Source organism: Heterocephalus glaber, unplaced genomic scaffold (assembly GCF_053883595.1).
Source record: "Heterocephalus glaber isolate CG9 unplaced genomic scaffold, H.glaber_assembly_v1.0 deba00001447, whole genome shotgun sequence".
NCBI lineage: Eukaryota > Metazoa > Chordata > Mammalia > Rodentia > Bathyergidae > Heterocephalus > Heterocephalus glaber.
In genome coordinates this window covers 13,489,308-13,502,939 of record NW_028258299.1, presented here as the reverse complement: position 1 = coordinate 13,502,939, position 13,632 = coordinate 13,489,308, and the positions used below count along the sequence as shown (strand labels likewise).

The 13,632-nt window shown below is 37.8% G+C and overlaps 1 protein-coding gene across 6 annotated transcripts in view; it reads right to left on the bottom strand.

Moving 5' to 3' along the window:
• Positions 1-13,632, bottom strand: part of Usp24 (ubiquitin specific peptidase 24) — a 138,899-nt gene that overhangs the window by 29,521 nt on the left and 95,746 nt on the right. For all 6 annotated transcript variants that reach the window (XM_087214687.1, XM_087214685.1, XM_004869638.4 and 3 more), the window contains 13 exons: positions 11,390-11,534; positions 9,565-9,684; positions 8,868-8,993; positions 8,010-8,108; positions 6,966-7,048; positions 6,386-6,527; positions 6,062-6,181; positions 5,463-5,683; positions 5,010-5,134; positions 3,569-3,710; positions 2,940-3,090; positions 1,928-2,023; positions 1,152-1,255 (listed from right to left, as the gene is read on the bottom strand). In XM_087214687.1, the coding sequence (XP_087070813.1) occupies positions 1,152-1,255; positions 1,928-2,023; positions 2,940-3,090; positions 3,569-3,710; positions 5,010-5,134; positions 5,463-5,683; positions 6,062-6,181; positions 6,386-6,527; positions 6,966-7,048; positions 8,010-8,108; positions 8,868-8,993; positions 9,565-9,684; positions 11,390-11,534 (1,674 nt within the window). The remainder of the gene's footprint in view (positions 1-1,151; positions 1,256-1,927; positions 2,024-2,939; positions 3,091-3,568; positions 3,711-5,009; positions 5,135-5,462; positions 5,684-6,061; positions 6,182-6,385; positions 6,528-6,965; positions 7,049-8,009; positions 8,109-8,867; positions 8,994-9,564; positions 9,685-11,389; positions 11,535-13,632) is intronic.

Below are 13,632 nucleotides of genomic sequence, written 5' to 3'. Positions count from 1 at the left end.
CAATTTTTATTGGAAACAAGAACTAGATTTACAACATTTTGTTTGGCACAGTTAATTCACATGAAATGTTCACATCAACATTTTTTATACTGTATTGCTACAACTATTAATATACTGCTTTATGGAATATAAATAGACAGAAAAAAGTGACAAGACTATATCACTAAAATGGCAGGAAATAGTGTAATGTGTAGACATTACATGCAAATTTCATGACTAAAAGTAGCCAATTAAACTTCCCTAGTTAATCCTATGCAGATATTAAAGGAGCACAACATTGTCTTCTTTTTCAATCAAGTAATAAAGCCATATCATTCAATGTGCCTTTGGTTATTACACATAAAAATGAAGCTGCCAATATATTAGTGTTCTCAAGATTATGAGTGCAGAATCTTTCCCTAGCCCCATGCCCCAACCCATGGACAAGAGAGAAAAGACTAAGAACTCAATGTTCAATGGGGAAGCTCACTGGTTTCCCCATCCCCAGTCCTGCCTGTAGGTACATCTCACAAACCAGTGGTCAACTCTCCTTCTCTGTCACTCATTTACTCACAGAACAATTACTTACCCAGAACCTATGGACCAGGTGCTGGAGATAAAAACCAGTGAGGAGTTAAGATGCAATCAATGCGCATCATTAAATGTGCTCCAGGTCAAAACCCTTTGGGATCTCTCACTGAACAAATCCCAAGCTTCCTCCTCTGGCACTCTGGGCACTTTGTAGGTTCCCAACCAGGTATCTGGTCTCAGCTCATGGAGTCCCTCACAAGTACTACAAAAATGCAGCTCTGGTCATTCACTGTTCCTGAGGCGAGTCTTCTTCTGCTACTCAGGCTCTCCCCTTGTACCTGGAATGATCCCTCTGTGTTTCCCTTTTTGCCTTTCAAAATAACTCAGGGAATGCCGATGCCTTCCTTTAAAGTTATCCTAATCCCTGCATCTGCATCTGTTTTGTCCAGTTCCCAAAGATGTATTAATTTATGTCTTGCACCAGTTATTTCTTGTTTTTACCTACCCTTCCCATTAGATTAAAAATTTCTGAGAGCCCATGTCTTGGCCATCTGACTATATCAGGTAGTCACCTTTACCATATTTTAAAAAGCTAAATTTGTAAATTGCGCCTTTTGTCACAACAAACTGCCAAAACATACCTGAGTTTTTTCTTTGTCCGTAGGTAAGTCTGGAAAAGGAACTGAATGGCAAGTTGCAAGCTCACCTTTGCCATGCAAGGATAGTATGGATGCTTTAACTTAGTCTAAGAGGGAGAAAAAAGAGGGAACTTGTTTTTTCTGCAGAAATTTTATACATTATTTATGAACTGATTAATGACACACAGAGAAAAGTTAAATAGTAAGAAAAATTTGGCCACTTCATTATAGAAAATATTCCATTTCAATTTTTAAAAGGCTTAAGAAAAGATATCCTCTTCATTTTTAAATTAAGTATCAAAATAGAGCCTGTTAGCCACAGGATGTTAAGTAATCAAGAAACTAGCAACAAATTTTCCCCTTTTTGGCAGATTATAATAATGGCACACAAGAAAAAAGAAGTATTTAAAAGTTAATCTTGGGTTTAACAACACGTGATTAGAAATTAGAAAAACATTCATCTTTGCAAAGCTCAGTATCCACTGACACGAACCTACAGCTATTCATTTTCATAGCCACTCTTGGATTCTTTACAAAACCTAAATAAACAAGGGCACTTAAAAAATTTAGTGCTGTATTAGGAAACACACACCCACTGACAATCCGCAGGCTGCCTGCACTGTTATTATCACCCAGTAGGCGACACATTTATGGAAGTTCTTTTTGGATTTAACCTGAATGCTAACAACTAAGACAGAAGACGTTACTGAATGCATTAGCTAAAAGGCATTTAACTGTAATCCTCATTTTTAAAAGTAACAATACAACCAGCTACTTACAGCATTCAACGAAGCTAAAGACAAAACAAAACTGAAATAATCACTACTGTACACATCTCTATTCTTCATAAACTTGAGGTTTTCATCTCTCACCATCTAAAAAAGAAAATTAGCAATTATTTTTAAGAAACAAGGAAAAACAGCATGTGGTTATTTTTACTAAAATGTTTAGGAAAAGAGGTTTGTAAAAACTGAATTATAGGTAATAATTTCCTTCTTTAAAGCTTTGAATTTTGAAAAAATGCAAGAGAAAAATCTTCCTTTCAAATGTTAGAAGCTGTGGGAAGGTGAGCAATCTTTTATTATCAAACTCTTTCAAGAAATGTGGGAAAGCACCTGTGAAGGACAAGGCATTCAAACCTGACATTCTGACAGGAAGGGAGAGGGCTTTCCCAAGGGTCTGTGGCTCTATACCTCCCTGGATCAACTGGTCCAATTTTCTTTCTTAATAAAAGATTGTATATTTTTCTTAAATTCTCTGCTTCCGGCTATTTAGCTTTTGGTTACTTAGTGAAAAATTCTGGACTGGGTAACTGGACAGTTCTGAATGTAAATCCTTGCTTTATGACACAGTCAAGCCATTCCCACTTTTCTGAGCCCCAGTTTTTCCATCTGAAAAATAGGAGTAAAACTTGCTACAAGTCTTCTAAGAATTAGTTTTATTTAAAGTCTGTAGCATAGAGGAAGTAGTCAATAAATGTCATCACTGTCACAGTAGTTTTATGTAAAGACTATGCTCATTAACTTGGTTTTCTCTCCAGATTAAAATAAGCTAATTTCAACAATGTTTCTTTACCCAGGGACAGCGCTGAGCTATCCTGAGTGTATATTCACATGTGTGTTCTTACCTTGATTCACAGCTACTGTGACCTGGCACAAAAGCCTTATGAGACAAGAGAGGTTGCGAAGGTGACACACGAGGTACAATGAATTGAGAAAAGAGCCAAGAAGACTCTGGACCTACACAATTTGTCTACAACTTTCTTCTTAGAACTGCTTCTGTGGTTCTTACCTGGTATATTCGAGCAGGCATTTTCTCCACAAACAGTCCTTTCTTCTCACCTTTTTTAACCAGCTTGGTCAGAATAGAGAGTCGGTCATTGTTAGGCCTATGGGGCCGAGGAGATGACTGAGGTGAAATCTCTGGTGAAGACGGAGCTGATCTGAGAGAGGGAAACAGAAAGCTGTCTAGGATTAAGTGGTTATTGTTTTAGGAGTTACTAAAACTGGCCAACTCACAAACAGGGTTCTAGAATTATACATAAATTGTATTGCTTTCCTGATCCTATATGTTAAAAGGCAAATTTGCAGACAAGAGAACCTTATAAATACAACTTTCTGACAGTGTCAACACAGTGATATGCTTTGGACCTAAAGTGTAATAAATAAATGTTGCCAAAATGTTTTAAAAATCTCAATTTTGGAGTGAAATAACATGTATGTTTCTAAACACAAAATAACTTCTTGACAAGAAATAATGTCCAGGCAGCAATGTAAGAGGGATATTTTTAAAAGGGATTATTTTCTTTTTAGAACACTTTCCAGAATTTTTCCCTAGCTTAGCTAATTCTCTTTACATTCTCAAAGATCACAGTATCACCTACTGAAATCGAAAAGCAAATGATACACAAGAGGACTTACAGAGACAGATCTTCAGCTTCCTGCCTTACAACACTGACTCGACTTTTCTTTGGTAACACTGGAGAATTTTGATCAGATACCCTTTGGTAGAAGAGCATATAGGCGTTCCAGTATCTTCGACGTACATCAGTGTATGGGTTTGCTGTTTTATGGTAACAGAGAAAGAAATAAGTCTTTGTGAATAAAAAAGGGTTTCTTTTTTTCCCCTTTTTTTTGGTACTGGGGATTGAACTCGGATCCTTGCGCTTGCACAGCAGGGGGCGAAACCACTGAGCCAAATCCCCGGCCCCTAAAAAAGGGTTTCTTGACAGTCTAAAGCCAGGAGCCCATAAACTCAGCAAGGAATTACGTACTAAATTTGTTAAAGGCAAAGTGTAAGCATAATATGGTTCTTTTTAGAGTATTGTTTAGAATAGAAGGCAGGACTACTCCAGTTCTTAGATTGGAATTAGATCACTTCCTCTGGAGGTGAGATGGGATAGGAAGGGAAAGGAGGCAAATGTCCAGGGGAATCCAAATAAGCAAAATGCAAGCAAAATTTAAAAATATGATCTATGACATAGGATGGGATCATATCGTCCTTAATTAGCCATTTCTCCAAAGATGGCCAAATCCAGGTCAATTTTGGTAGTGCTATGAGCCCTTAGGGGCCCATTAGGTATTGCATATGGCCACGTGGAGCAGCAGCAACGTCTAACACAGTGGATCTAATACAAGTAGAAATTTAGAATGGCCCCTCAAAGATTTCAAAATCAGGTTTCAAAATAAAAAGGTCTGAAAAATGTTTTTTCCAAAGATTAAATCCTGACTGGGTTTTGTGATGCTCATACCCTTTCCCTGGGGGTGGGGTGGGGGTGGGTATAGAGGGAAAGACTGCTTTACCACACCGCTTAATAAATATGGTGTTAAAAGCACAGCTCTTAGAAGTGTCTTTTCTAATTGATCTATTTCTATATAAGTAAAAAGGAAATCTGAAAACTTTAGTGGACTACTACTTCTCCTGAAACTATTTTTAGGGGTAAAATTCTTATTTATCATTTTTTCTTTGACATTATTTCATCCTCTTTACTCCAAATCCTGTATGTAAAAACCTTTTTATAAGTGCTTGAATGTTTTTCTTTTTCATTTTCTAAATGAATTCTTTAAAAAGTTTTCAAATTAACTGTTATTAGTGCATATTAGTTATATAGCTTAGTGGATTTCATTCTGGCCTTCCCGTACATGTGTGTAATGTGCTTTGATCAGTCCCTCTCCTCCCTCCCTAGTCTCCTGCAGCTTGAACATTTTCATTCTGGCTGTCAAAGAGTTCGCGGTTCTGTTGACAGAACTGCTGTATTGTAAAAGGAACAAAATGTATTTCTACATAAAGAATGTTGCTTCCAACTTGACAGAAAACTGTGTATTAAAAATTAGTGGAAAATATCCAATTGTAAATACTTACTTTGATCGTAAACTTTTGGTCTATATTCTCCGCCAAAGCATTCATACTCCAGAGTCTCATCATTTAGATCAAATTCTTCTATAACTGTGTCATTAAATTTATACCATTTTCCTTTTCCACACCCCCTAGGGCCCAGAGAGCAAACATGGTAAGGTAAAAAACCAAACATCCCCTCACGTTTATCTCTATGCATCATCTACATTTAAAGCAAGTGATTAGCATTTGAAAATATCTATGAAAAATGTATCAATAGCAATTTTAGTTTCTAAAGCAAGTTTTCAAATTGAAGAGCTAAAAACAGTTCCAGAACACTTTAAAAACTGAAAATGAAGTAAGACTGAAGAATCCTGCACCACTGTGGTGAGTGCGGACAGTGAAGTGGGGCAGAGACAGCAGAGGGGACCACCACAAGGGCAGAGAGGGAGTGAGGGCACAGTGTTAAGAAACCCTTACCGCCTGTCCTTAATGAAAGAATAGTAGTGGCCTGCGTGTGCCTGCCCACTGTGTACAATGACACCGACAAGTTCATAGTTTTCTGTGAGGGCAACTTTCTTCCGTGGGGATCCTCCACCTCCCTGATCCATACTTCTACCATTTTCCCCAACTTCAGAAGATGAATCCTGGCGAGCCATTCCTGAAACTGTGTAGGGCTCCATGTTTAGCATCCAGGGAAACTGTAAAAGGAAAAGGACCACTGTAGTGTTGATTAGGAACACAGACAGCATACCCAATTAAGTCAGATACTTTAATAGAAGGCTGTTTTCTTAGTTAAGTGAGGGCCACCCATCCGATTCAAGCGTAACGTCTCAGACAGGCTGAGTCTGGGCAAGTACAAGTAGCTGCTACTCCAAATCTTATAGAAAGCATCACACCTCACGGCCATCACTAGGGTGGCTTCCAGAAACGAGACACTCCAGTACGACTAGCTTTGCAAGGCAACGGCTGTGAACTCCTAATGATACATTTCATGGGGCAGACAGAATGTGAAAACAGAAGAGAAGGAGAGAGGCAGTGAAGGCATGGTGGGAGACGGCAGGAAGGAGAAAAGTTACCCTTATTTGCTCATCATATTTAATGGAGCGTCCACTCTCCCAGTCAAATCCAAATCTCATCAGGTGAATGACTAAGACAGTAGGTAAAGACTTAATGCAGGTCCTTTTCACTGTTATTCTCTGAAGGAAAGCAAAGAACACATTATGTTGATGGAGAAAACAAAACAGCAAATAATTACCAAAAATTTCCCAACCATGTAAAACAAGTAATGACCCCATCGAATGGGAGTAGCAATAGGACCTTAATATGGATCTTACACAAAACAAAGGCATAGTACATGAATAACCAATTAAGCTTGCTTTTAAAACAGGCAAATGTAATACCTTTTCTTTACATTTTTCACAGTAGTACGCATTACTTCCCTCTAGAACTTCTCCTCTAACAAACTGATCCAAAGAAATTTCCAGACTCTGACAAGAAGTAACTCCTAGATTAAGTGCCATGAAAGCTTCCTCACGCTCATACCTGATTAGGAAATGAGAGAAAACCAATGAATTTACTATGATACATGAACCTGAACACAGAACTACATTCACAATCAGTGAAATCAATATATACCTCAACCTTTTAAAAGTACACTATCAAATAAAAACACAAAGTTGTGATAATTTGAAATTGCTTAAAATTAAGAATTTCAACAAATATTTTCTTAGGGCCACAAAGAAATTCTGGAAATAGAAACCCAAAGATTTTAAATTTAATCCATTTTAAACACTTGTAAGTCCACTGAGAGATATATCAACAAATGCAAAATTTGTAACATTATAGAAGAATTATTTAAAAATGATGATCTTTTTTTCCCCCAGTGCTCAGGATCCTATGTATACTAGACAAATGATTTACCACTGAGCTACTCCCCCAGCCTGATGATCAATTTTCACGTATCAGTGTCACTTCACTAACCTGTGAGGACAGTCTTTACAGATCTTCTGATCAGAATAGATGCCCTGAAAAGTATTCTTAAAAATTTGGTCTCTCCCCATTTTCTGTTGGAATAAAAAGTTAAAATTTGACTCCATGCCCCTAAAATTTACAGGTCATTTCACACCCAAGATGAAACACAGATTTCAATTTAACCACGAAAATAAAAGGGGCCATTGTGGTAGTTTCAGCTGGGAACTAATGGAAGGCTAATAACGCACTCAGACCCATGTCTGAGTAATGCAGTAGGAAGAGGAGAAGAACTGGGTCATTCAGGGCTGATGACAAGGACTATTCTCTGCGATGATTCCAAACCCGCTTTCCTGTGCTACAAGTACCAATTTAGAAGCAACTCTATAATCTTTTCTTTATTCTTGTGGACCGAATGCTATAAATTGTAAGTTATTTTAAAGAAAATAAATGGATTTGTGCCTACTGATGAGAACCCAGTGCTGGCAGTGACACAGGCAATCTTAAAAGTCAAACGACTGAAGGAGTCTGTTACATTTTTCACTGGGGAGAGGTAGAAATCTTTGGGCTTAAGTATCATCATAAATAAATTCCTTTTTTTTTTTTGGTACTGGGGATCAAACTCGGGACCTTGCGCTTGCGAGGCAGGCGATGGAACCACTGAGCTAAATCCCTGGACCAATAAATTCTTGATCTGGCCCCCTTTTCTGCTTTTCCCGAGACACTCTGAGTTCCCAGACTGTCTGCAAGTGCCATCAGTTCACTGGCATGCAGCATTCCTTTGAGGTCAGACTACCTCAAGGGGTACAAATGATTATTACTGTGGAGTAGAGATTAAGAATTACATACTTTATCATGTGTTAGATTAAGAAGAAATGGGTAATTCCAGTGATCCATATGTTCTGATGTTTAAACCCCCAAGAAAGACTGCACCTGTGATGTTGAAGATTATAAATTTCTGATTTGTCAGTTTCACAGTAATTGGAAATCCCAAGGCATTGTTCTCACACTGTAATTAGAGACTGGGGGAATTAGAGGGAAGGTAAGACTTATTACCTTGAGATATTCATCCATCTGATCAATGAGACTAGTGAAGAATTCATATGCATCCTGCTGTTCTCTCACGTAGAGTTCTTTGTTCCACATCTTGAAAATCTATGCAAGAAGAATTAAATGCATTTTTTCTTTTTGGACTGGGGATCAAACTCGGGTCCCTGTGCTTTCGAAGCAGGCGGCAGAACCACTGAGCTAAATCCCCGGCCCTTAAATGTATTTTTAAAGAGAAAACAGTAGCTTCTGAATATAGTAGAAAAGGAATGTGAAAAAGCACGTAAATGTTTCTAAAAACCAAGTTCACTATTAGGATGTAGAAGTTTTTACTGGAGTGGGACAGGCTTAAATTCAGCCATCTATTCTTTTCTCTGGTCCCTGTAATCATGATAAATCTCTGAACCTACAGGTGGGCACGGGGTGAAACCTGCAGCCACAGAGCAGGGGCTTCTCTCTTAGAAACTAACCAGTGTCTGCAGAAAACATGGTGTAACCCTCCATTGTGTGAAATCAAGCAAAGCAAGGTTTAAAAATGGTGCTTGCTACTTAAAAGGCATTAGTGAAAAGAGACTGGGTGCAGAGGAATGATTTGAAACAATATTTCAAAGACCTAAAAAGCAATCAAGAGACAGACTTGAAATAATTAAGATTAGCAAATCTCTGGGAGTTATAAACTGACTACTCAACATTCTAATCATTTGAGACCAAGTGCCAATTTCAGCAAGTACTGCATACCCCGTTTTTAACCGGTTCTCAGCAATGGGGTTAATCTAGAGTTAGCAAACCATTATCAACTAGGGAAAACTGTACCCAAATTCCAAACATCTAATATCTTTAAATTTACAAAAAAGGACTGAGAAATACCTTCCAGAAATTCTCAGGCACGTAATACTGCAGCTTGCTTTCCATCAAATGCCCAAAAAGAGACTGTACTTGGTAGAACACACTATCATCTGGATTGTCTGTGTCATCATCCACTGAAAGTAGTGACTGAAAAGAAAGGTATCAAATGAGAAATATTCACTGCTTCACACGAAACCCTGACATATGTACACAGGAAAGCCACACTGTTTGAGAATGCTATGTATGGTTGGATACAACCACAATTCTGCATGCATTTAGCTTGAATATCTTATAGCTGGTATTATAATGAACAGATCATCTCTATGTGAGTCGGAAAAACTAGGACTAGTAATATCAGATCTCTAAGAAATAAGGACAACGTACATGGAATACTCTCAAAATACTGCCTGCCATACCATAAGTTACTACTGTTATTATAAGACACTGGTGACACAGCCTAGCCTATATATTTCTCAAATATTAAAATGCTAGTACAGTACTTTTATGGAATAGAAAGTGAGAATTACTGTGGAGTTCAAAAATTGCATTAGGTCAAGACATTACAATATCAAATTTATAAAAATGTGTGACTGTGAACAACATACAATCCCCACTTATATCTAGCTTTTGCAAACCCAAGAATAAATCAGTATGTAATGATTTTTAGGCAAAACACATGTTATTTCTCATGCCAAACAAGTCTAAAGAAGGCAATCACCTCAGGGAGCCCAGGCTGCATATACAGCTGCTGGAAGACTGCGTTCATGTAACAAGTTGCACCGCCGTTCCTCAGCCCCACAAACCCTGAACTGGACCTACTATCCACTGGGGGAAGGTACTGGAAAAAAGAAGAAGAAAAAAGTAGGGAAGAGAATTAATACCTCAGCCACAGGCCATTTCCAGTATAGCTATTCAGGATGTCTAAGAGGAAAAAGAGATACAATCAGAGATTTACTCATCCAGTGTGTTAGGAAATGTAGTCACGATGTACCTCTGTCGGCAGCTCTAACACAATGAGAGGAGTGTGACTGCAATGCATCTTTTTCTTCATAACATACCTGGCACAGGGCAAGTGTGTGTGTTTTATTAACTCATGTAGCCATGCATGCAGTCACCTATCATTCAATACATACTTATCAATGGCCTACCCACTCCAGGCACTGTGCCAGGAATACACAACAACAAAAATGAGCACAGTCCATGATCTCCAGGAGTGTACAGGATAAATGGGTAAGGCGTTTATCAAGCAAACAGACTAAAAATATATTAATAACTGAGGCAGCATTGTGGGGAAAAAACCCCAATATATGAAGAGTTTACCATGAGGAATCCTGCAGTACAGATGGTCAAGGAAGGCTCAACTTATTTTCTTTTTTTAGAGAAGGCAATATTCCTCTATTAAATTCCTTCTAATAAGCTAACAAACGAACAGGTAAACACTCATCATTTCACTTATAAATGTTTTGAAATACTGTAGATCTGAACACAGTGCTTTTCTGCGTAGAAAAAATCCAGAAAAGGCATCTTGGCTAAAGTTCACTGTGGCACCTCTCCAAGTGGAAAATGGTATTATAACGAGACACTGAAATGTGCTTACAAAAGGAGCTCAGGTCTCATGCCAGACTATAATAATCCTGTTACCTGCATTCGTCAAGTACAATATCTGTACCCATGTAATAACAACCAACCAGAAAAAAACCTGTAGGTCTTATAATGTTAAATAAATCAGATAAACTTAAATAGTAAAGGGTCTCTCTTATATGTGAAACCGTAAGTATAAATACAAGAGAAAAATAAAAGATACATACTAGGAAACGGGGAGATATAAGATGTTTAATGGCACGATAGCTCTGATCATACTTTTCTCACTGGTGGAATGGAATGACCTTCCCACCCTGCTTCAACTGGCTCAATAGTCTTTGATCTCTATTTCAAATTTTGATTTCTCTAAGAAATCAAAGATAAGATACCACCTCCAGAGGTGAAAGTGCCTCCCTGTCAGAGCATTCAGGACATGCCTCTGTCTTCTACTGTATCACATTATACTGAAATGATGTGCTTTGGGCTTGTCTTTGCTACTACACATACTCTCACCTTCTTAAGGGCTGGGCTCATCTTTTCATTTTTGAGCTCCAGAAGCCTCATATAGCTCTGAGCATATGGTAAATTCTACAATCTTTGTTGAATTCAAGGGAACATGAAATGTGTTGTGACAGAGCCTGGCCCTATGCCAGCATAATGCTACTTTAAAAAAAAAGGTTGGTTAAAAAAAAAAAAAAAGGTTGGTATGGTACTTTCCACTGAGAATAACTACTGACCAATTTGAAAATGCCCCTCCTCTTTAAAAGGGTACCATATCGTAACATACCAGAGTGGATCCACATGATAATGTAGTTTATAGTTGATTTTAATATGTCCACACAGTAAGCAAAACAATATAACTGACCTTCTTTGTTGCTAGGAGAATGCAAACAATCTTAAAAGTTTTATGTTTAAAAGATCATTTTATAAAAAGTAAGTGCATCACAGTCTAGAAAACTTACATCAAACTCTTTGGTAAGAGCAGGGTCAGGTTGATGATGCATAGAAAGCAGTTCTTTTGTAATAATTTGAAGATTTGAAGGTGAACTATCAGCCAGCATTACAAGGACTTCATAGGCTGCCAAGCGGCTATTCACTGTACTACACCTAAAAACAAAAGGCACAAGTCAATTTCAACACTGAATATAATCTACTCAAACTTCTAATTAGACTATATCAACACCTGAAATGAAAACACAAGAGCTGAAATTCCTCAAACATAGATTAAGACTGAGCCAGAAACTGAATAATCTAGAGACCATGAATACAAGAGAGATAAATATGGTTTATAGTTAAATATTTCCTTGGCTTGAAAATTAAGTAATAAAATTCTTTCACTTATGATTCCACAGTGATCTTATCTAAGGAATGAATCAAGAATGGAGGGGAAAGAGTTGGAGAACTTTGTAATAAACACAACAGGGGAATGATTATCTTTCAATCAAAGTAGGCAAGAAGAAAGACTTTTTGCAGCTATTTTCTTGAAATATAAGTGACAGAAAAAGAAAGCTATGCAAATCAGGATACTCACAAAGATTTTATGTGCTTGAGGATCAAAAATTCTCAAGGACATGAGTGAACTTACTACTTTGCTGAAAAAGCAGACAGAAATATATAGCTTGCCAAATCAATTTATTTCAGGTAACATAAAAGATAATTAGCAAGCATTCTACAGGAAACTAGACTTCCTATACTGCCTGCCTTCGGGCATGCACAGTATTATTATTATTATTTTTTGGTACCAGGAATTGAACTCAGGATCTTGCATTTGCCAGGCAGGCGCTGAGCCTTTGAGCTACACCCCTGGCCCCAGGCATGGATAGTATTCTTTACTGCAAACTGTGCCAACCTGGCACTATTGAGGGGGTCACACTGCTGGAAGGGTTAGTATGCAGTGTGGAGGTGGTCAAGGGGGGCTGAGGCTCCTTGATAAGCACTGCACTGGGCACTGAGACAATGGCCATGGGGCCAACACTGTCTTTTGCTTCTTGTCTAAGATGTACAGACTGAAAAGTAAAGGTAAGAAATGAGCAAGGAGGGGCTGGAGATTTAGCTCAGTGGTGCCACACCTGCCTTGCAAGAACAAGGTCCTGAGTTTGATCCCCAGTACCAGAAAAAAAAAGAAAAAAAAAAAAAGAAATGAGCAGGGAGGTATCACATACATGGGCTAAAGAAGTTGTTCTGTTATTGTAATATAAGAATAGCAGCACTTCTCAAAAGAGTTTTATGTATTTTAAATCTATTTTCTTGCTTTAAGCTTTTAGTGGGAAACAGTTGGAAGAGACTGTGATTAAGTGACCAGCATTCAGCACACTGGAAGAGGTTGAAACAAAATATTTCCTTTTCTATTGGAGGCATTGTACATGATTTAAGAAATAAGGCAAGTGTGGTAACACATGCCTGTTATCCCAGCACTCTGGGAGGCCAAAGCAGGAAGATCCCAAGTTCAAGGCTGGACTGGGCTACTTAGCAACTTTATCAAATCCTGTCTCAAAATAAAAAAATAAAGAAATAAAGGGCTGGGGCTGTAGCTTAGTGCAAAGGCCCTGGGTTCAATCTCTAGTACCCCACCCCTAAAAAATAAATTAGAAAACCCCAAAAAACACTTTGTATCAAAGTACTACTTTAAAAGGAAGGATTTAGCAATACAAATGTCACTAAAATTGAAGTTTTTTCAATGTTTCTGAAAATCAAAATACTGATGTAGTTCTACTGCTTTAATTAAAGACACCTGTGGACCTGGTGCTAAGCCTAAAACAAGGCTGGGGTGGGAATGGGGACTGAAGGACAATCCAAGAGTTCTAATAAAGCAACCCCCAAACAAATTCACTAATATTCTACACAGAGCAATGTTTACACGATATTGTTTATTATGCCTTGCCTATATAAATACTGAAATTATATCAGAACTTTTTTTCACTGTAAATACTACATCCTCAGTTTTTTCAATATTACTCAGTTAACTTTGGTTTTCATGTTCTTAAGTTGGATTCACAGCAAATTAGATGGCAGGTTATGACTGCCTCTTCCATCACCAAGAACACAAATATCACTTAAGCAGGATCAACCCACAAAGGAACTGAATTTCTTTCTATCTATAAAGACTTCCACAAAATTTGATTCCAAAATTATAACTGTGACAAATCACTAGCAGTCAGTTACAAGAACACAGTCAAACAACAAAGTTTGTGTATCATAAGAAGAG